General features: G+C 39.9%; 1 protein-coding gene across 2 annotated transcripts in view; it reads right to left on the reverse strand.

Moving 5' to 3' along the window:
• Positions 1 to 15,894, reverse strand: part of GINM1 (glycosylated integral membrane protein 1) — a 73,664-nt gene that overhangs the window by 22,841 nt on the left and 34,929 nt on the right. The window contains exons 3-6 of one of the 2 annotated variants that reach the window (XM_089668622.1): positions 12,800 to 12,896; positions 6,119 to 6,270; positions 5,562 to 5,721; positions 653 to 783 (exon numbers count right to left, since the gene is read on the reverse strand). In XM_089668622.1, coding sequence (XP_089524748.1) covers positions 653 to 783; positions 5,562 to 5,721; positions 6,119 to 6,270; positions 12,800 to 12,896 — 540 coding nt within the window. Of the gene's footprint in view, positions 1 to 652; positions 787 to 5,561; positions 5,722 to 6,118; positions 6,271 to 12,799; positions 12,897 to 15,894 lie in introns of both variants that reach the window. The other variant, XM_089668621.1, reaches the window with a different exon arrangement.

Here is a 15,894-nt window from a genome sequence, read left to right on the forward strand (position 1 = left end):
CACCGCATAAATTGACGGCGTTATACAAGTACCTGAAATAAATAATAAATATGCCTAATGACACCAAATCAATTTACATTTTTAAGGCCAGTTTTATATTAACTGGCAATTGTGAAAATGTCTTGGTTGTAATGCTTTGATAAAGAAAGCCTTTTTGATGTGAAGGACAACAGGAAGCCTACAGTGGGTAGTGAAGTTTACAAAGGTCAAGAATAAGCTAGAAAATATTGATATTCAACGAGGAAATTAATATCTTCTTCAAGTTTGACCACAGATATGCTTTAAATTCACCATTCCATCATCTCTATGGTTTGTTTTTTCCCTACCAATGCAGCAGATTATATTTGTGCTCTATGCACAGCACCGTCTAGTAGCCACAAGAAAGATGCCCATGTAAAAGGCAAAATGGTAGGACGGCATCTCTTTGTTTAGATCGGGGTTTCTAAACTTTCTAAATGGAGGGCTAGTTTACTGTCCTTCATATTTTAAAGGGGCTGGACTGTGGCCAGTGTGTGGAGAAAGTATCCTGGATTACATGGCACCTCGTTTCAGTAGAAGGAATAGTTATACCACACTCTTGGTGTCAGTGGGAAGAATAGTGATCCAAGGGCTGGATAAAGGTTAAACCCAAAATTCCTAGACGTTAGCTCACCTTATAGGATGAAGCTGGGATCACTGCTTGGAGAGGGGTTTCTGGAAGCTTTCCTGGAAAAGGATCTTCATCCATAGTTGTGTTTTGCCTTACATTGTACTCCCTGGTGGTTTCCTGTGGAACACGGTCACCTGCTGGAGAAAAGAAGTCAATAAATACATAAACAGGTCTCGAGAGAAAAAAGGATGCCTGTAGCAACTGTACGTACAGAGATGGATGTGAACCTCCATTTTGCCAAAGGCCCTCAAACTTGTATCATTTCTACTCCAAATCAGCTTCCCCCCCTCCCTCTCTGTTGAGTGACACGTGGTCCCTGTGTGCTGGGTTCAGAAGTGCACAGGCAATCAGGCACAGCAGGACAGCTTCATGGTTATAAATCCCAAAGTAGCTGGTGCCCGGGTGTCTGTTAGCTTCTCAATCTGAGATAATCTTAAAGCCATAAACCAGTCCTTCACTGGACTTCAAACGCATTCCTAGGTAGCCGTAAAACAGGCATCACATTTAAAACCCACTTTTGCCTATAATTTCATATCTTAAGGTAGGAAATAATGACATAAAAATAAAGCACATATTCGGATAGCTCAGCTTAATGCGAGTCACCTAATATCTTACCCCCCTGGGTTAAGTAAACCCGAGAGCAGAAAGCGATATCTTCTTAACCGTCCCAAGCAGATATGTCATAACTGGTATCTGGACGTTCAGAATATCATTCTGCAGATTATCCTACATGTGGATAGAATGTTACATGTACCTAGGGAAGGTTATTGACCCTGGTGAAACTTGGGAGGTATTTTGGTTCTAGCCTGAGACCCCCCCCAAAACACCCCTTCCCAAATGAGGCGATTGGTTCTCTGCTGTAAGGAGACACCCTGCTGAGTTCCTAGAAAAAGGCGGTCAGGTTTGGAGAACTAAGTTGAAGAATTCTCCCCTTTTAACATCAGGAACCAACTTGGGAGATGGTACCCTTTTGCTCTGCTTAACTCAGGACTTTTGGCAAGTACTCGACCTCTCTAAATTTCTGTTATCTCTATGTATGTATGTATGTATGTATGTATGTATGTATGTATGTATGTATATATATATATATATATATATATATATATATATATATATATATATATATATATATATATATATAAATAAATAATAGGCTACATCTTTTTTCTGTAAATACTTTTATTGCACCAGTTTGACCTTTTTAGTAATAAATCCTATTTTCTGGAAAATGTTAAACTGTTTCTAAAGCTCTTTAATAAAAACTAAGAATCCCTGTCTCTGAAGAGTGCTACTGTGTGTTTTTAGACCTCTATATACCTCTGCCTGCGGTGACAGTGGTATACAGACGATTATTTAAACATCATAGTGTTATTGCTAATATTGGCGAGTTTCCTCCTTTTCTCTACAAAAAGGCGGTGGTGGCAGTGTGAAGGGTTAATTGCGTAATTAACCTGACCCAGTAACAATCGCTCTCAGGCTGCAGGTACATAGATTGTGGTCCATTAGCTGGAAAATCTTTGTGCAGGGTGCAGCTGAGCGTGGCATTGTTACGCACATGACAGCGCGGTTTTAGATTGGCTAGTCCTCACGAGTTGGTGAGAAGGGCTAGGGGTCTGACACCGCGACTGTCACAATACCATCCTTACTAAACTCTCCTTTAAAAGTGGTAATTGTCTAGCTGTCTACCTGTCATACAGATAAGCTTTCGATTCCCTGACCTGAACCATGTATGCAGATGATTACTTCGGACTTTCCCAATCTGCATACTTGTTCCAGATCATAGACTGGGAAATGGCTAAAACCAGAGGGACATCATTTTCCGGTCTGCTCTTCTTTCTGGAGAAATGTCTCCAGAGAAAAACCACGAAATCTGCCATGCCCAACTCTTCATTTTGGAAATGCTAGGCACCTGGCTGTAAATGTGATGCTCTTCTCTTCCTTTAATTATTTGAGAGTTACTAACCAAGAATAATTGTGACCGGACCTCATCCAAAATGGCCGCAGTGCAACATCCAGTTGGCGCCTGGTATCACTTTCTGCCGTGTTTCGTCATTGACTGTCAAAGGATCCTTTGACAAAGTCATAATGATGAAACGAGTCATGAATTGACATCAGACATCAACCGGAAGTTGTGTGGCGGCCATTTTGGATGAGGTCCGGTCCAAATTGTTTGAAATAACGCTGATGTACATCACAGCCATGTAAACGCTTTTCATCTAATGAAATAGAAGGTTTTTGACATATTAACCGATGGGGTCTATTCTGTTTTGATCTATACATATGGGCATTGTGACAGAACAACAAGAGCAATATTGGCTACAGAGCAGTCTATTTGTGAAAAGCTGTGTTTGCTTTACTATTTGGTATGGTGCATGGGTTGGAAGGTGGTGGAATTTCTTATTGTCTCACGCATTGGTGGTCATTGGTCAGTTATCACAGGAGCACAGAGTGGCACGATAACTGTTGATAATACTACACTATATGGAATTTAAATTCTGGAAGGAATGATTATTCAGGAGTGATTTGGAAGCAAGAACGCATGAGTTTGGAAAATATATGAGCAAGTTATTCATATTTATAGGGCAAGAGTAGGAATTACGAATATCACATGTGGAAGGACACTGAAGGATACACATTGATGGAGTTGATTTGATTGGACGCTGAGAAGCAACAACCTGCCATAGCACTCTGCAGACATCCAAACAAAATCAAGAGGCATTATTTTCAATTCACCCACACCAAGCAAAATCAAGGGAGCTTGTTCCTCATAGCCGTTGAGTTCTTAAAGTGTGCTTAGCTTTGCTGTGCTCTACATCCAACTAAGAACAGTGCAAACTAGGCATTGCTTCTGCACCCCCAGGTCGTTTTACTTGCCACTCTTTTTTGGCCTTTCACTTGGGAAAATGATCATGATGAGGCTAAAAGTACAAAGGGGACCTTAACACTTGCTCCTTAAAATCAAAAGAAAGTATTTTTCAAGTTTATGTCCAACATGTCTTACATTTTGTTAATTAGGGAGCTGCTTTGCTGCATCATGAAGCCCATGCATCATGTACATACAGTTGTGTTCAAAATAATAGCAGTCAGACATCACTAACCTGATCAATCACTGTTTTTGGTAGAAATGATATTTCTACATGGCAAATAATTTAAAGCAGGTGTAGTAGAGTAATAGAAATCCAACAGACGCAACAGTCATGACATGCATGCTGCTGATTCTGTGTAATTGAATCACTAATTGAAAGGGGCATGTTCAAAATAATAGCAGTGTTCTATTGGAGTTCTATTAGTGAGGTCAGTCATTCTTTGAAAAACAGGTAGCAATTATTGCCCTTATTTAAGGAAGGAAGGCAGCAAATGTTGTACATGCTGGTTGCAGTGCATTTCTCTCTGAAATTCTGACATTGTTCGGAAGAACAGCGTTCCTTGATCAAAAAGTTGATTGGAGAGGGGAAAACATATAAAGAAGTGCAGAAAATGATAAGCTGCTCAGCTAAAATGATTGCAAATGCTTTAAAATGGCAACCAAAACCTGAAAGATGTGGAAGAAAGCGAAAAACTACCATTTGAATGGATAGAAGAATAGCCAAAATGGCAAGGACTCAGCCAACAATCAGCTCCAGGAAGATCAAAGAAGGTCTAAAGTTACCTGTGAGTACTGTTACAATTAGAAGAAGCCTATGTGAAACCAAGCTATCTGCAAGAAGCCCCCGCAAAGTCCCACTGTTAAAAAAAAGACATGTGCTGAAGAGGTTACAATTTGCCAAAGAGCATATTGACTGGCCTAAAGAGAAATGGCGCAACATTTTGTGGACTGATGAAAGTAAGAGTGTTCTTTTTGGGTCTAGTGGCCGCAGACAGTTTGTTAGACGACCCCCCAAACACCGAATTCAAGCCACAGTACACTGTGAAGACAGTGAAGCATGGTTGTGCAAGCATCATGATATGGGGATGTTTCTCATACTACGGTGTTGGGCCTATTTATTGCATACCAGGGATCATGGATCAGTTTACATACATCAGAAAACTTGAAGAGGTCATGCTGCCTTATGCTGAAGAGGAAATGCCCTTGAAATGGGTGTTCCAACAAGACAACGACCCCAAACACACCAGTAAACGTGCAACATCTTGGTTCCAGACCAACAAGATTGACCTTATGGAGTGGCCAGCCCAATCCCCGGATCTTAATCTAATAGAAAACTTGTGGGGTGACATAAAAAATGCAGTTTCTGAGGCAAAACCAAGAAATAGAGAAGAACTGTGGAATGTAGTCCAATCATCCTGGGCTGGAATACCTGTTCACAGATGCCAGAAGTTGGTTGACTCCATGCAACACAGATGTACAGCAGTTCTCAGAAACAGTGCTTATACAACTAAATATTAATTAAGTGATTCAAAGGAAAGCAAAATCTTCAAACATTTTTCAGTTTATATAGTGAATGTTTGAGTTTGTAAAGAAGAATACAAACACTGCTATTTTTTTGAACAGTCTAATATTCACTTTTCTTCAATTTTTTTTAGAGGAACAATACAAATTTGATATATTTTTCTTCATGTTTTGATTTGGAATAGAATGTGTAGTGTTCCCAATGCATTTGTGTGTATGGAAATAAAAGCTATTAGAAGGATTTTGAGCTTTATTCAATTTTTCAACACACTGCTATTATTTTGAACACAACTGTATATTTATTAAAGAGAGAGGCAAGTGTAAAGTATAACTATTATTGTCTGTATGTTGCCTAATCATATAGGCTCTCCAAAATCCCTAAGGACAGCAAACATAAGTATAACTGCACACACTTATATGAATGTTCATATATTGGAAATGAAAAGGCATGCAGGCAGGAAGTAAGTTAACTCTGCAGTGTAAATAAAAAAGTGGATGCATTTATTTTTTAAAAGTGGAGCTCACCTGCTTGTGGTATATTTGGAAATGTAAATAAAACATCACTGGTCCTTGGAATGGAGTAAAGCCACGTATCTTTCAAAAGGACAGTCGACACCATGTGCTGAAGTACTTCCATATCTCTACCGACTACTAGTTTTATCTCAGCTGTCACATTTTGATAAACCTGTAACAAAAAAAAAGAAAAACCCCCCAAAAAACAAAAACACTCGTCGGTAAATTCCTATTGTGGTCTCAAGAATGTAGGTAAAAACTTTACATAATTGTATCAGCTAACATCTCACTCAAGGTTCTTATTTAATTACTCTATATAAAATAGATTAAAAAAATAGAAAGGTCCATACAGAGAATGCAGTGCAAATCTTCTATCCTTAAATTCACACAAAGGACAAGAGAGTGTCCTTTGTGGATGAAAGAAAGATGTTTAAAGCTGAACTCTACTTTAAAGAATTGTGGATAAGGGATAGGAGAAGTATTACTAATGCATTTTAAATGTACACTCATAAAAATGGAGATATGGCAATTATGTTACACCAAAAGTACAAAGTAATTTTTTTACTAACCTGATTTCCATCAATTTCAACCACTTCTTGCTGAACAATTATTTTAGTTTCTCCAGTACTAGAGTTCATAGGCCAGTGCAAAATGAGTAATCGCATACTGACCAAAGCCTCATGTACCACGTTCAACTGCTCATAAGGCAATCCATAATCCACTGTAACAAAAAATGTTTATTTATTTCAGGTACTTATATAGCGCTGTCAATTTACACAGCGCTTTACATATATATTCTACATTCATATCAGTCCCTAACCCTCAAGGGATGTACAATCTAAGGTCCCTAACTCACATTCATACATACACATACTAGGGCCAATTTAGGCAGGTTCCAATTAACCTACCAGCATGTCTTTGGAGTGTGGGAGGAAATTGGAGTACCCAGATGAAACCCACGCAGGCACAGGGAGAACATGCAAACTCCAGGCAGGAGGTGCTGTGGCTGGGATTCGAACCAATGCCCCTAGCACTGCCAGGCGGAAGTGCTAACCATTTAGCCACTGTGCTATAATTAAATTAAGGTAGCTCTGTACGCATCTCTAGGCTTTCTTTAGTACTGAATATGAAACAGACTGCTAAAATGCCATTTAGTATACCACCTGCTTTTCAAATCTATTTCATTCTAGACAGTGTATTCAATCTGCTGAAAAATTCCAATGCTTCTGGGTAAGACTTTTACATGGATACAATGATTATTTCTTAGACGTTATAAATGATGATGCAGTTAGACTTTTATTTTGGGTTTTTTTTTTTTTATAACAAGATAACTGAATACATTTTGGCCAAGATTTATGATGAAATATTATTTATTTGCAAACTTTTATTAGAAAAACACTTTTTTTTCAAAATGTTTGGACTTTTTCATTTATACAGCAAAAAAAAAAAAAAAAAATCCCAGTGGTGAATAAATACCACCAAAATAAAGCTTTATCTGTCTAAAAAAAATGCAAAAAAATTCATATGGGTACAGTGTTGCATGACCACGCAATTGTCATTCAACGTGTGAAATCGCTGAAAGCTGAAAATTGTCCTGGAAAGGAAGGGGGTAAAAAAGTGTCCGGACTTGAAGTGGTTAAAAGCTAAAAGTATAAATGTGCCCTTCTTAATGAGTAGAAAAAAAATAGTGGCTAAATCTTTGATAGGAAGAACCACCTTCAAATATTTTATGTATTGAACTTTATACACAAAAGGCAGGCAAATTCAACTCAATCTCCATTACAGAGTTACATGTATATTTAGGTTTTCCAAAGGTGTTCAAGTACACAGAGTGGTATTCTCAGAAAAATCTCCATAAGCCTCTCTTCCTGTCCCTAAAAACATCTAATTTGTCTTCAAAAGAACTACGACTGTTGCAGGCTCTGTTCCTGCACCACTCTCCTATGCTTGGAAAATGGGCCAGATCATGGTTCTTTCCTGCTCCTATCCTAATCCTGGAATACATTATAAAGACAGGAAAAGTATTAAGAGCCCCTAGGTAATAGGCTTGTGCTTGGATATTGGCAAAGCTTTCAATGGACACACATCCTGGGTGACTCTCCTATAACCCTATCCCACTTCATGAGTCTGCAGTTTTGTAGCAAGCAATACAGAGTAAGCAAGAAATAGAAGGAAGGGTGTCCTTTGTCCCGCACTGTACTACAAATATGGAATTTACAGGTAAATCAACATTCCTCTTATCTTAATCAAACAGTACAGGACACAGGCTTGGGGACATCTCCAAGCAATGAATGAGAACAGTGGGCAACAACTGGGCACACAACTGTGCCAAAAGGCCCAACAACATTCAAAAAAACCTACTTCAGAGTGCCACTTCAATAGCTTTGCGGTCGAAAGCAGCATCTGCAGAAGAATGGCAGTCCACCTATTACACCTTTGAACAGGTGTGAACAGGGGACCAGGTGGCAACCTTACAAAGCTGGGCTATAAAGGTCTACTGCCAGAAAGCCTAGGAAATTCCTACTGATGAGGTGGAATGGGCACTTAAAAAGCACAGGAGGGAGGTTTGTCCTTAATAGTGTAAGCCCTAGTGATGAGATGTCATTTCAATTGAGCAAAAAGTTTATTTAGAAGCTTGGGGGTTTATTTACTAAAGATGGAGAGTGCAAAATCAGGCTCACTTGTGCATAGAAACCAATCAACAGGTTTATTGTCAAAGCTTAAAGCGGCACTCAACCCAAAAGGGGAAGCTCCGTTTTAAGTCTTTGTCCCCCGCTCCCCAGGATTGGCACCTTTGGGGAGCAGGTAATCGAATTTGACAGGTGCCCGCTCCCACTTCCGCAGCGATCGCCTAAGGTGATCGGAAGTGGAAGTTGTCCTCCTCCCTCCCTATAGTCTTCTGAGACAATCGACAGGCCCAAGAAGACTACGGGGCCACACCCAAAGCGCAGCGCTTCTCGCGCATGCGCAGTGGGCACCCGGCTGTGAAGCCACAAACTGTCACAGCTGGGTGCCCACTCGCGCCAGGGAAAGAAGACCGCCGGTGAAACCAGTCATGGTGAGGACACCACTGGACCGAAGGACAGATAAGTGACTGTATTTTAAAAGTCAGCAGCTACATCCAGGCAATGAAGAGATGTCCTTCTGATACTTTGGAGCAGGCCATAAGGATGGTTAGACTATGTCCTCATTGAGGTGGAAGACTGATACCACCTTAAAAAGAAAGGATAGTCTTGGGTATAAGACTACCTGGTCATTGTGAAGAGTGAGGAACGGCGCATTACAAGTGACTTTGCAGGGGAGGTCATCTAACAGAATATCCCCAATGGATTTCTGCATGGCAAATAGAACCAAGTTAAAACCTCAAGTAGTACAGGGTACACGTGGCGAGGGGGGTGGGCAGATACGCCCAGAATCTCTCTCTCGCGCTCTCTCTCTCTCTAGTATTAATAGTTAATCATTCTGGAAGTGGCTTTTCTTGCTTTCACCAAAGTATATTTACAGATTCAGATTCACTTAGGACATGTGCTTCAACAGCCATTCCGTTAAAGCCAGAAACGTAGAAGCAATATGGAATAGAGGGTTCTGAGACAGCAGATATGGCTGTTGGGGAGAGGCCAGAGGTTGTCTGTTAGATGCCAGAGTATGTCTGTATACCAGTTTAGTGCAATGAGAATCACAATCTTCATCTCTTGCTCTGTTTTTTTTTGAGCAGACAAGGCAGAATTTGCACTGGGGGAAAAGGAATAGATTAGTGTGAACTGAGACCAGGGAATCATCAGGGCACTGAAGCAATTGCTTGGTCCTGTCCACAAGCAGAGGTAGCTTGTTGTTGACTCTGGAAGCTCGTATGTTTACATCCAGAAACCCTCTTATTTCTGACATATCAGATTGATGATGCCTGGGTGATGGGCCCATTCCCCTTGACCAAGGCTGTGGCAGCTAAGGTAGTCTGTTTTGCAGTTCTGGGATGTGGACCACAGATATCACTGGACAGTGAGATTCTGTCTGAGTTTATCTAGCTTGTTTCCTTCATGGGTGACCATGTTTCCTGGACTGTGAGGGGCTGGAACAATCATCCCCAGCCTGAAAGCCTGGCATCTATGATCACTTCCCAGTTGTATGGAAGGAAACTCTTCCTTACTGTTAAGGCTGGGCTGGAGGATCACCAAATTTAGGGAATTCCCCGATTACCTAAAAAAAAGGAGCATGGGTAAGTCCAGAGGAGCATGTTTGTTCCAGTTTGACAAGATATTGTGTTGGAGAGGTCTCAAATGAGGCCATGGAAAAATCTTTCTAGAACTCTCAAGGAAAATAGGTGCTTGTGATGTGTCCAGGACCAGATCCAAGTATTCCCAGGAAAGAGAGCAGATTTTTTAACTTTGATCACCCAATCAAAGTCCTGGAGTATCTGAATTGCCCTGTGGATGTTTGCAGACAGCTGTAAAGGAAAGGAGTCTTTCAAAAGAATGTTGTCTACACAACCTATGGATTGTCCTGAGTTCTGAGATAAGGAAAAAAAGGTGCTAGGACCTTTGTGAATACTGTAGGAGTAGATGACAGGCCGAATGGCAGTGCGATAAAACGGAAATCGCTGTTAACCACCGCAAAGTGCATAAAGTGCTGATAAGGTGGATAACTGAGAATGTATAAAGACCTCCTGGATGTCTAGCAATGATAGATATTCCCCATCTCAGGGAGGCGATTGCCAACCTTGCACATTCCATGAAAACCTTTGAAATTTGAAAGTATTTTTGAGAGAATTTAGGTCCACAAAAAGGCACTCTTTTCCCTCCTGGGCTTTGGTGCAGTGGTTTGAAACAATAAACAGACCTTGTGGATTCCATGTGAAATTTGAAGATCTTTGTTTAGGGGGTTTAGGTCCAGGATAGAATGAATCTCTCTACTGGGTGTTGGTACAGTGAGCAAGTTTGATTAGAACCCTTTGAACCCGTCCTGTGGAGGCACTTGCAACTACTCCGTGTGACAACAGATGGTTCGGGGCACTCTGCAAATCTGACTGTCCTTGGACAGTTTTGTGAGAGAAGCAAGCAGTGGGAGGGGGGGGGGGGGGGTAGAGTTTTGATTTCTATTGTGTACCCCTTTGAAACCACAGGTCTGAGATGTCTGTGACTTAGAGAAAAGGTGCAATGTAACAGATGTCCTCCCCTTCATTGGGAAGAGGGCTTTGAGGAAGATTTGGTGGGTTTTGTGGGCCAAAGTCTTGTGCCAAAAGTGTCACAGAAACCACCATGACTTAGGCTCCTGGAGGGTCCTGGGGGCCAACCTCCTTCCCACCGACTATGGAGCCAGGACTAAGGAGACACCCCTCTTGGGGTTACAAGGAACCCAAGAGGGTTATAACACTTCCCTGCGTATCTGGCTGCCTATGAATATGTGCAGAGGGTGAATTCCAGCATATGTGCACTTAAACTATTTTCTGTTACAGATTTCCTGGCATCAACTATTGTTTGCTGTAATTAGGTTTAGATGATAAGCTCTCACTTTGTTTAATCACTGCCATAGACCACACTGCTAGGTGCCGGAAAGGAATCCATTGTTATCTTGTGTTAGCTTATGTACAGTAATATAATTTTCTTCTGGGGCTTGTCATGTGTGCCATACCTGTCTAGAAGAAAGGTTTTTGTGTATGCTGTGTGGTTTGTTAATAAATGTCAGTCCTTGTTTTACTCCAACATTGGTTCTGCCTGTTGCTATATTCTGGTTCCTGTGGAGAAAGCTGTAGTTTGCCGGAGATACCAGCAAACTAAGTCGAAGATAAGCAAAGATAAGTCGGGGTGTCAGGCAGTCCATCACAAAAAGGAAGAGTTGAATGGAGCTTTTGAAGGTGAAGTCTGGGAAGAGCAGTTAGGTACTCTGTGAACTCTGCTAGCCTCATGTAACATGTTCCCAGTTTCGTAATGTCTTCTGTAGCATCCAGTGATAACATGTAGCATGTTCACACACTCTGACCATTATTTTCTCTATTAGGTCTGACAGTCCTGTCAAGCACTACATATATTGAACATTTTGTGAGGCCATTTGCTTATGTCAGTGGCCACATTTGAGGCCCCCTTTAGCCCATAAGTTGACAACCTCTGTTCTAGAGCATCTACACAAGAGAGCAGAGCAGAGCAGAGCAGAAGGGAATTGCTTTAATTGCTCCATTAAGGCACGGCCTTGAAATACATCTCCAGGAGTATGCAGCAACCCAGCTTTAGGTGATCCTGTAATGAATGCTTATGGCGAAAGGGTGGGATGAAACGCCTGTGTACCTTATAACGGCTCTAAGTTGAAGTGATGGAAAGTTGTGGGACTAATGGTTTCATCCACCTGAGGCTAAGTGGTAGGATTTTAGTTCCAAGTTTAAAAGTTTTACACTGTAAAGAAAGTACACGCCAATCAATAGCCCTGTTTTTATAGTAAAGGTCAGAAATACAAGGTGACCCTGCCTTACCTGTCCATGACAATGGACTGTATATAAAGTCCTGTGGATAACTACAAAGTGTTGTACTAAGTGGCAAGGTGAGAGCCTGTGCAGGATCCAGTGCCTCGAGATGTTACCGAGATTGTGCAGATCTTGGTGGACTGCTTTTATCTGTGGCATTAGAAAGCAGGGAAGGAGATGATTGAAGCGTTAAAGAATCTGAGGATAAAACAATATAATAAATTAAGCTAAAAGTTATTTCTCCGCAAAAAGGAGAAGAGGTGACATTAGGATTCTAGCAAAAAACTAAGGACTCATGGAGTGGGGTAGAGTTAGCCCAGGCAACATGTTCTCAAAAACTTTGCCAGTGTCTAATCACCTGAAGGTACAAGCCTATAATTCCCAGGATCCCAGGAATACTTTGATGCATCCTGCACTGTACAAATAAGATTTTACTGCTGTTGTGTCCCTATCAGAGGATTTCCCATTCTTTCCTGGACCTGGTGAAAATCCAGCCATCAAGACCAGAAGAGAGTAGACATTTCCACTGGTAGGCCCCAAACAGCAATCATACTCAACCATTTCTAACCTTTCACCACTATATACTCTGGCTAAATGAAAGCATCTGATTTTTGGAACATAGGCACTAAATTGAATCACCAGTCAATGAAAAGATTAAAAGCAGATAACTATCTAACCTTGAATCTTTTAAATAAGGTAAATACATAATGACTTCACTCTTTTTTTCCCCCATGTTACCGCGATGCACACAACATGCATTCACAATCCCCTTATGCCAGGATTAACTAAACACATTTCTTACTTTTGTCCATTTTACAGGATATTCTTGAAACACCTTTACTCAAGGGAAATCCATTCAGATGAATCTGTCCTCGATCATAGCTGATGTTAAAAGCCACCTTTATGTCACAAAAGCAAAAATAATAATAAGAAGAGAAAATAAGAATCAGATTAAAAAACACTCCACTCATGTTTTCTGGTTTTATTATTCTTTTTCTCACTCTCATTTTTTGGTTACAAAAATATATCCCCTAATTGGGAGGAGGTGGTTTGTGGAACAATGTACATGTATGTCGCTGATAACCAATCACATCTTTTCATGATATTTTCATACTATGTTTGCATACTTTATTTTTTTGACAATGTCCTGCTTGTCTTCAAGGGATTTACAAACTCCTCATTTTGCTTGATGTTCCTATATGCATACTGTATACTTTAAAAATGTAGTAATAAAGATTATCCAAAAAAAAAAAAAAGAGAAAATTCTCTAAAGTGGGGGCACATAAATTTGAACAGGAGTGGGACTAGCTGGAGGAGTTCTGAGTGATCTGGAGACACATACATAAATTTACTCTCCTATCACCTTGTTTACCGGTAAAACAAAAAACATAAAAAAACAAAAAAAACAAAAACCAAACACTGTGTAAGCTGCCAATCAGCCTGGTCAGAGCTTGCACAGAGCTAAGAACCCTCCTCCACGTGACAGCATCCAAGCCTAATGATTGGTCACTTACGCATACCCAGAGATACAGAGGGAGGTATTTACTTAAATTGGAGCAGCTGTGCAAAGCAACCAGATTCTATCTTCAGCTTGTTTAGTTAAGCTTTGAAAATTAAAGCTAGTGACTGTTTGCTTTGCACAGTTATTCCAGATTTTGGCTACTCCAGTCTTTTTCCCCCAGTAAATCCCCCCCCCCCAAAAAAAAAAATATCTTACCTCTTTTATTTAAAAAAAAATAAGGGATACTTCATGGGATATCACATTTAACAAAAGGATATGTCAGAAAATTTTGGACAATCAGCGGCTGCAGCCACTGACTAGTGTAATCTTACAGTGATGGGTGCTGCTGTCAGAATACAATGTCCCAGCATAGGGATTCCTCCATCCAACTCAAAATAGAAAGGCAGTAGATAAAAATTTGTAACCGGTCACACACTGGCACAAAGTCAAAATAAGCCAGATATTTGGGATGTGAAAAGGCAGTTCGGAGCAGGGACCTGCACATTTCAAAGAAGTTTGGATACTGAACGAGAACCCCACTGAAATCAATGGGAGCCCTAATCTGTCAATTTTTTTTTTTGAAGGTAAGAAGGCAAGGGGTGTCGGAAAAAAAAAAAAAAAAGGAGCGCATGGGGGTGGTGTTGTGCATTGCCTTGGGGAACACGTACTAATGTGAAAAAAGTTTTTAATAAAGTTGTAAAGACAATAAAATTGTAAAGATTCATGACAAAAAGGTACGCTTTTCAGGGTACCGATTAGACACACTAAATATTTCTAGATGTTCCCCATAACATATCAAATCTTCACCTTTTTAAGCCAGGTGCACTTTAAAAGGCATCCCACTAGGATGCAGACACAACCAGGACAACCACATCTTGAAATGAGCAATGGCAGCCTCCAGTGACAGTATATCTCAGCTAGAGCACATAACTACTTACCTGTCTGCCATGGCAGACTGGCCTGTTTTCTTTACTTCCACATCTTTGTCACCGCTTTGTGTGAGGCAGACCATTCAGCTGAACCAGGCAGACTATCCACCAAAGCAAAAGGCCACTGGCCTCCAGAGGGAGGCCCCAGGCGTCAGGGAGGTATTTCAGCACTCTAGTTGAGGTGGCAGCTAATAATTGGCTTTAGGTCCATTTTAACAATAAAAGACCTTTTTATTAATAATGCCAGTAATTCCAGGAAGAAAACATATTGATTTATTTTCATGCAGAAAAATATTAATCTTCAAATGCAAATATATGTTTTGAAAAATAAACCAAATATTGAAATAAGAGCCAAATTTAGAAACATCTCTAAAGTATTAGACAGATGTCTAATCACCATAACATGACCTATATATAATTCAGATGGGGTACGTTGCCAGCAATATTATAGAACGTTGGTGGGATGATCTTCCTTTCATTCAATAATGCTCTTTGGGAATCCCCACCAGGGGTTGTTTCTACCTAAATAATCGGTCCAAGTTTAATGAATAACAGTGTGGTATGCTATTGAAACTAATCCATGGAGGGTACATTGTAAATTATTAACCAATATTAAATTAGAATGATTTTCATTAATGCCATTGTTCCTTAATCCCACTCAACTTCCTCCTTTCCCTAAAGTCTGATGATTTAAAAGGAAGATTCATTATTTAACTAATGGATTTAGGTATATGAGGCCAAAGACTCAAACTTCAGGAAGAGTAGAATGGTCTTAGACTATTAGCTTGGATCAGCTCAGGTTAAACAGGAAATAGGGCGAGGCTATCCTCAGGAAACAGATCTGAGAATATACAAAAAAAAAAAAAAAATGTAAGTACTGAGGTGAAAAAAAAAAAAAAAAAAAAAAAGGAGAAGAAGAGGTACCCTTATGCTTGTGCATATACCTTCTATAAATCGCACTATGCATACTCCTATGAGCTATACTAATTATGTTTCAGAAGATCTATTCCACCACTGAACATTATTAAGAAGTAAAATATAGTAACAATTATGGCATGCCAATTAATTTTACGTGCAGAAAAAAAAAGGCTTTAATATAACAATATAATAGTCTGGAAGTGGAAAAAACCTATACAATGGACACAAAGTGAAATCAAGATCCTGGGGAAATCTTTTAGGCAAAAGAAGAGAGAAAAAAATAATAATGACTGTGATGGCATTTAGTGATTATAAGTAAGCCATTATATTATAAACTGTCAACAACAATAATTTTTCTAGAAAAATTGCTTTGCACTGTATTTTTCAGGAAACTATTTCTGATTATTAATTTAAATCAACAAAATGAATTGCAGATTTATTCTTATATGTATGCTAATTTTTAGTTAGTAAGAAAATATATAACACACCAATTAAAGCAACAGGCTGAAAACCTGTACTGAACGTAACACAGTGGCTGCCATTGCTGAA

Source organism: Staurois parvus, unplaced genomic scaffold, assembly GCF_062004578.1.
Source record: "Staurois parvus isolate SC_StPar_1 unplaced genomic scaffold, SC_StPar_1.0 ptg000059l, whole genome shotgun sequence".
Taxonomy (NCBI): Eukaryota; Metazoa; Chordata; class Amphibia; order Anura; family Ranidae; genus Staurois; species Staurois parvus.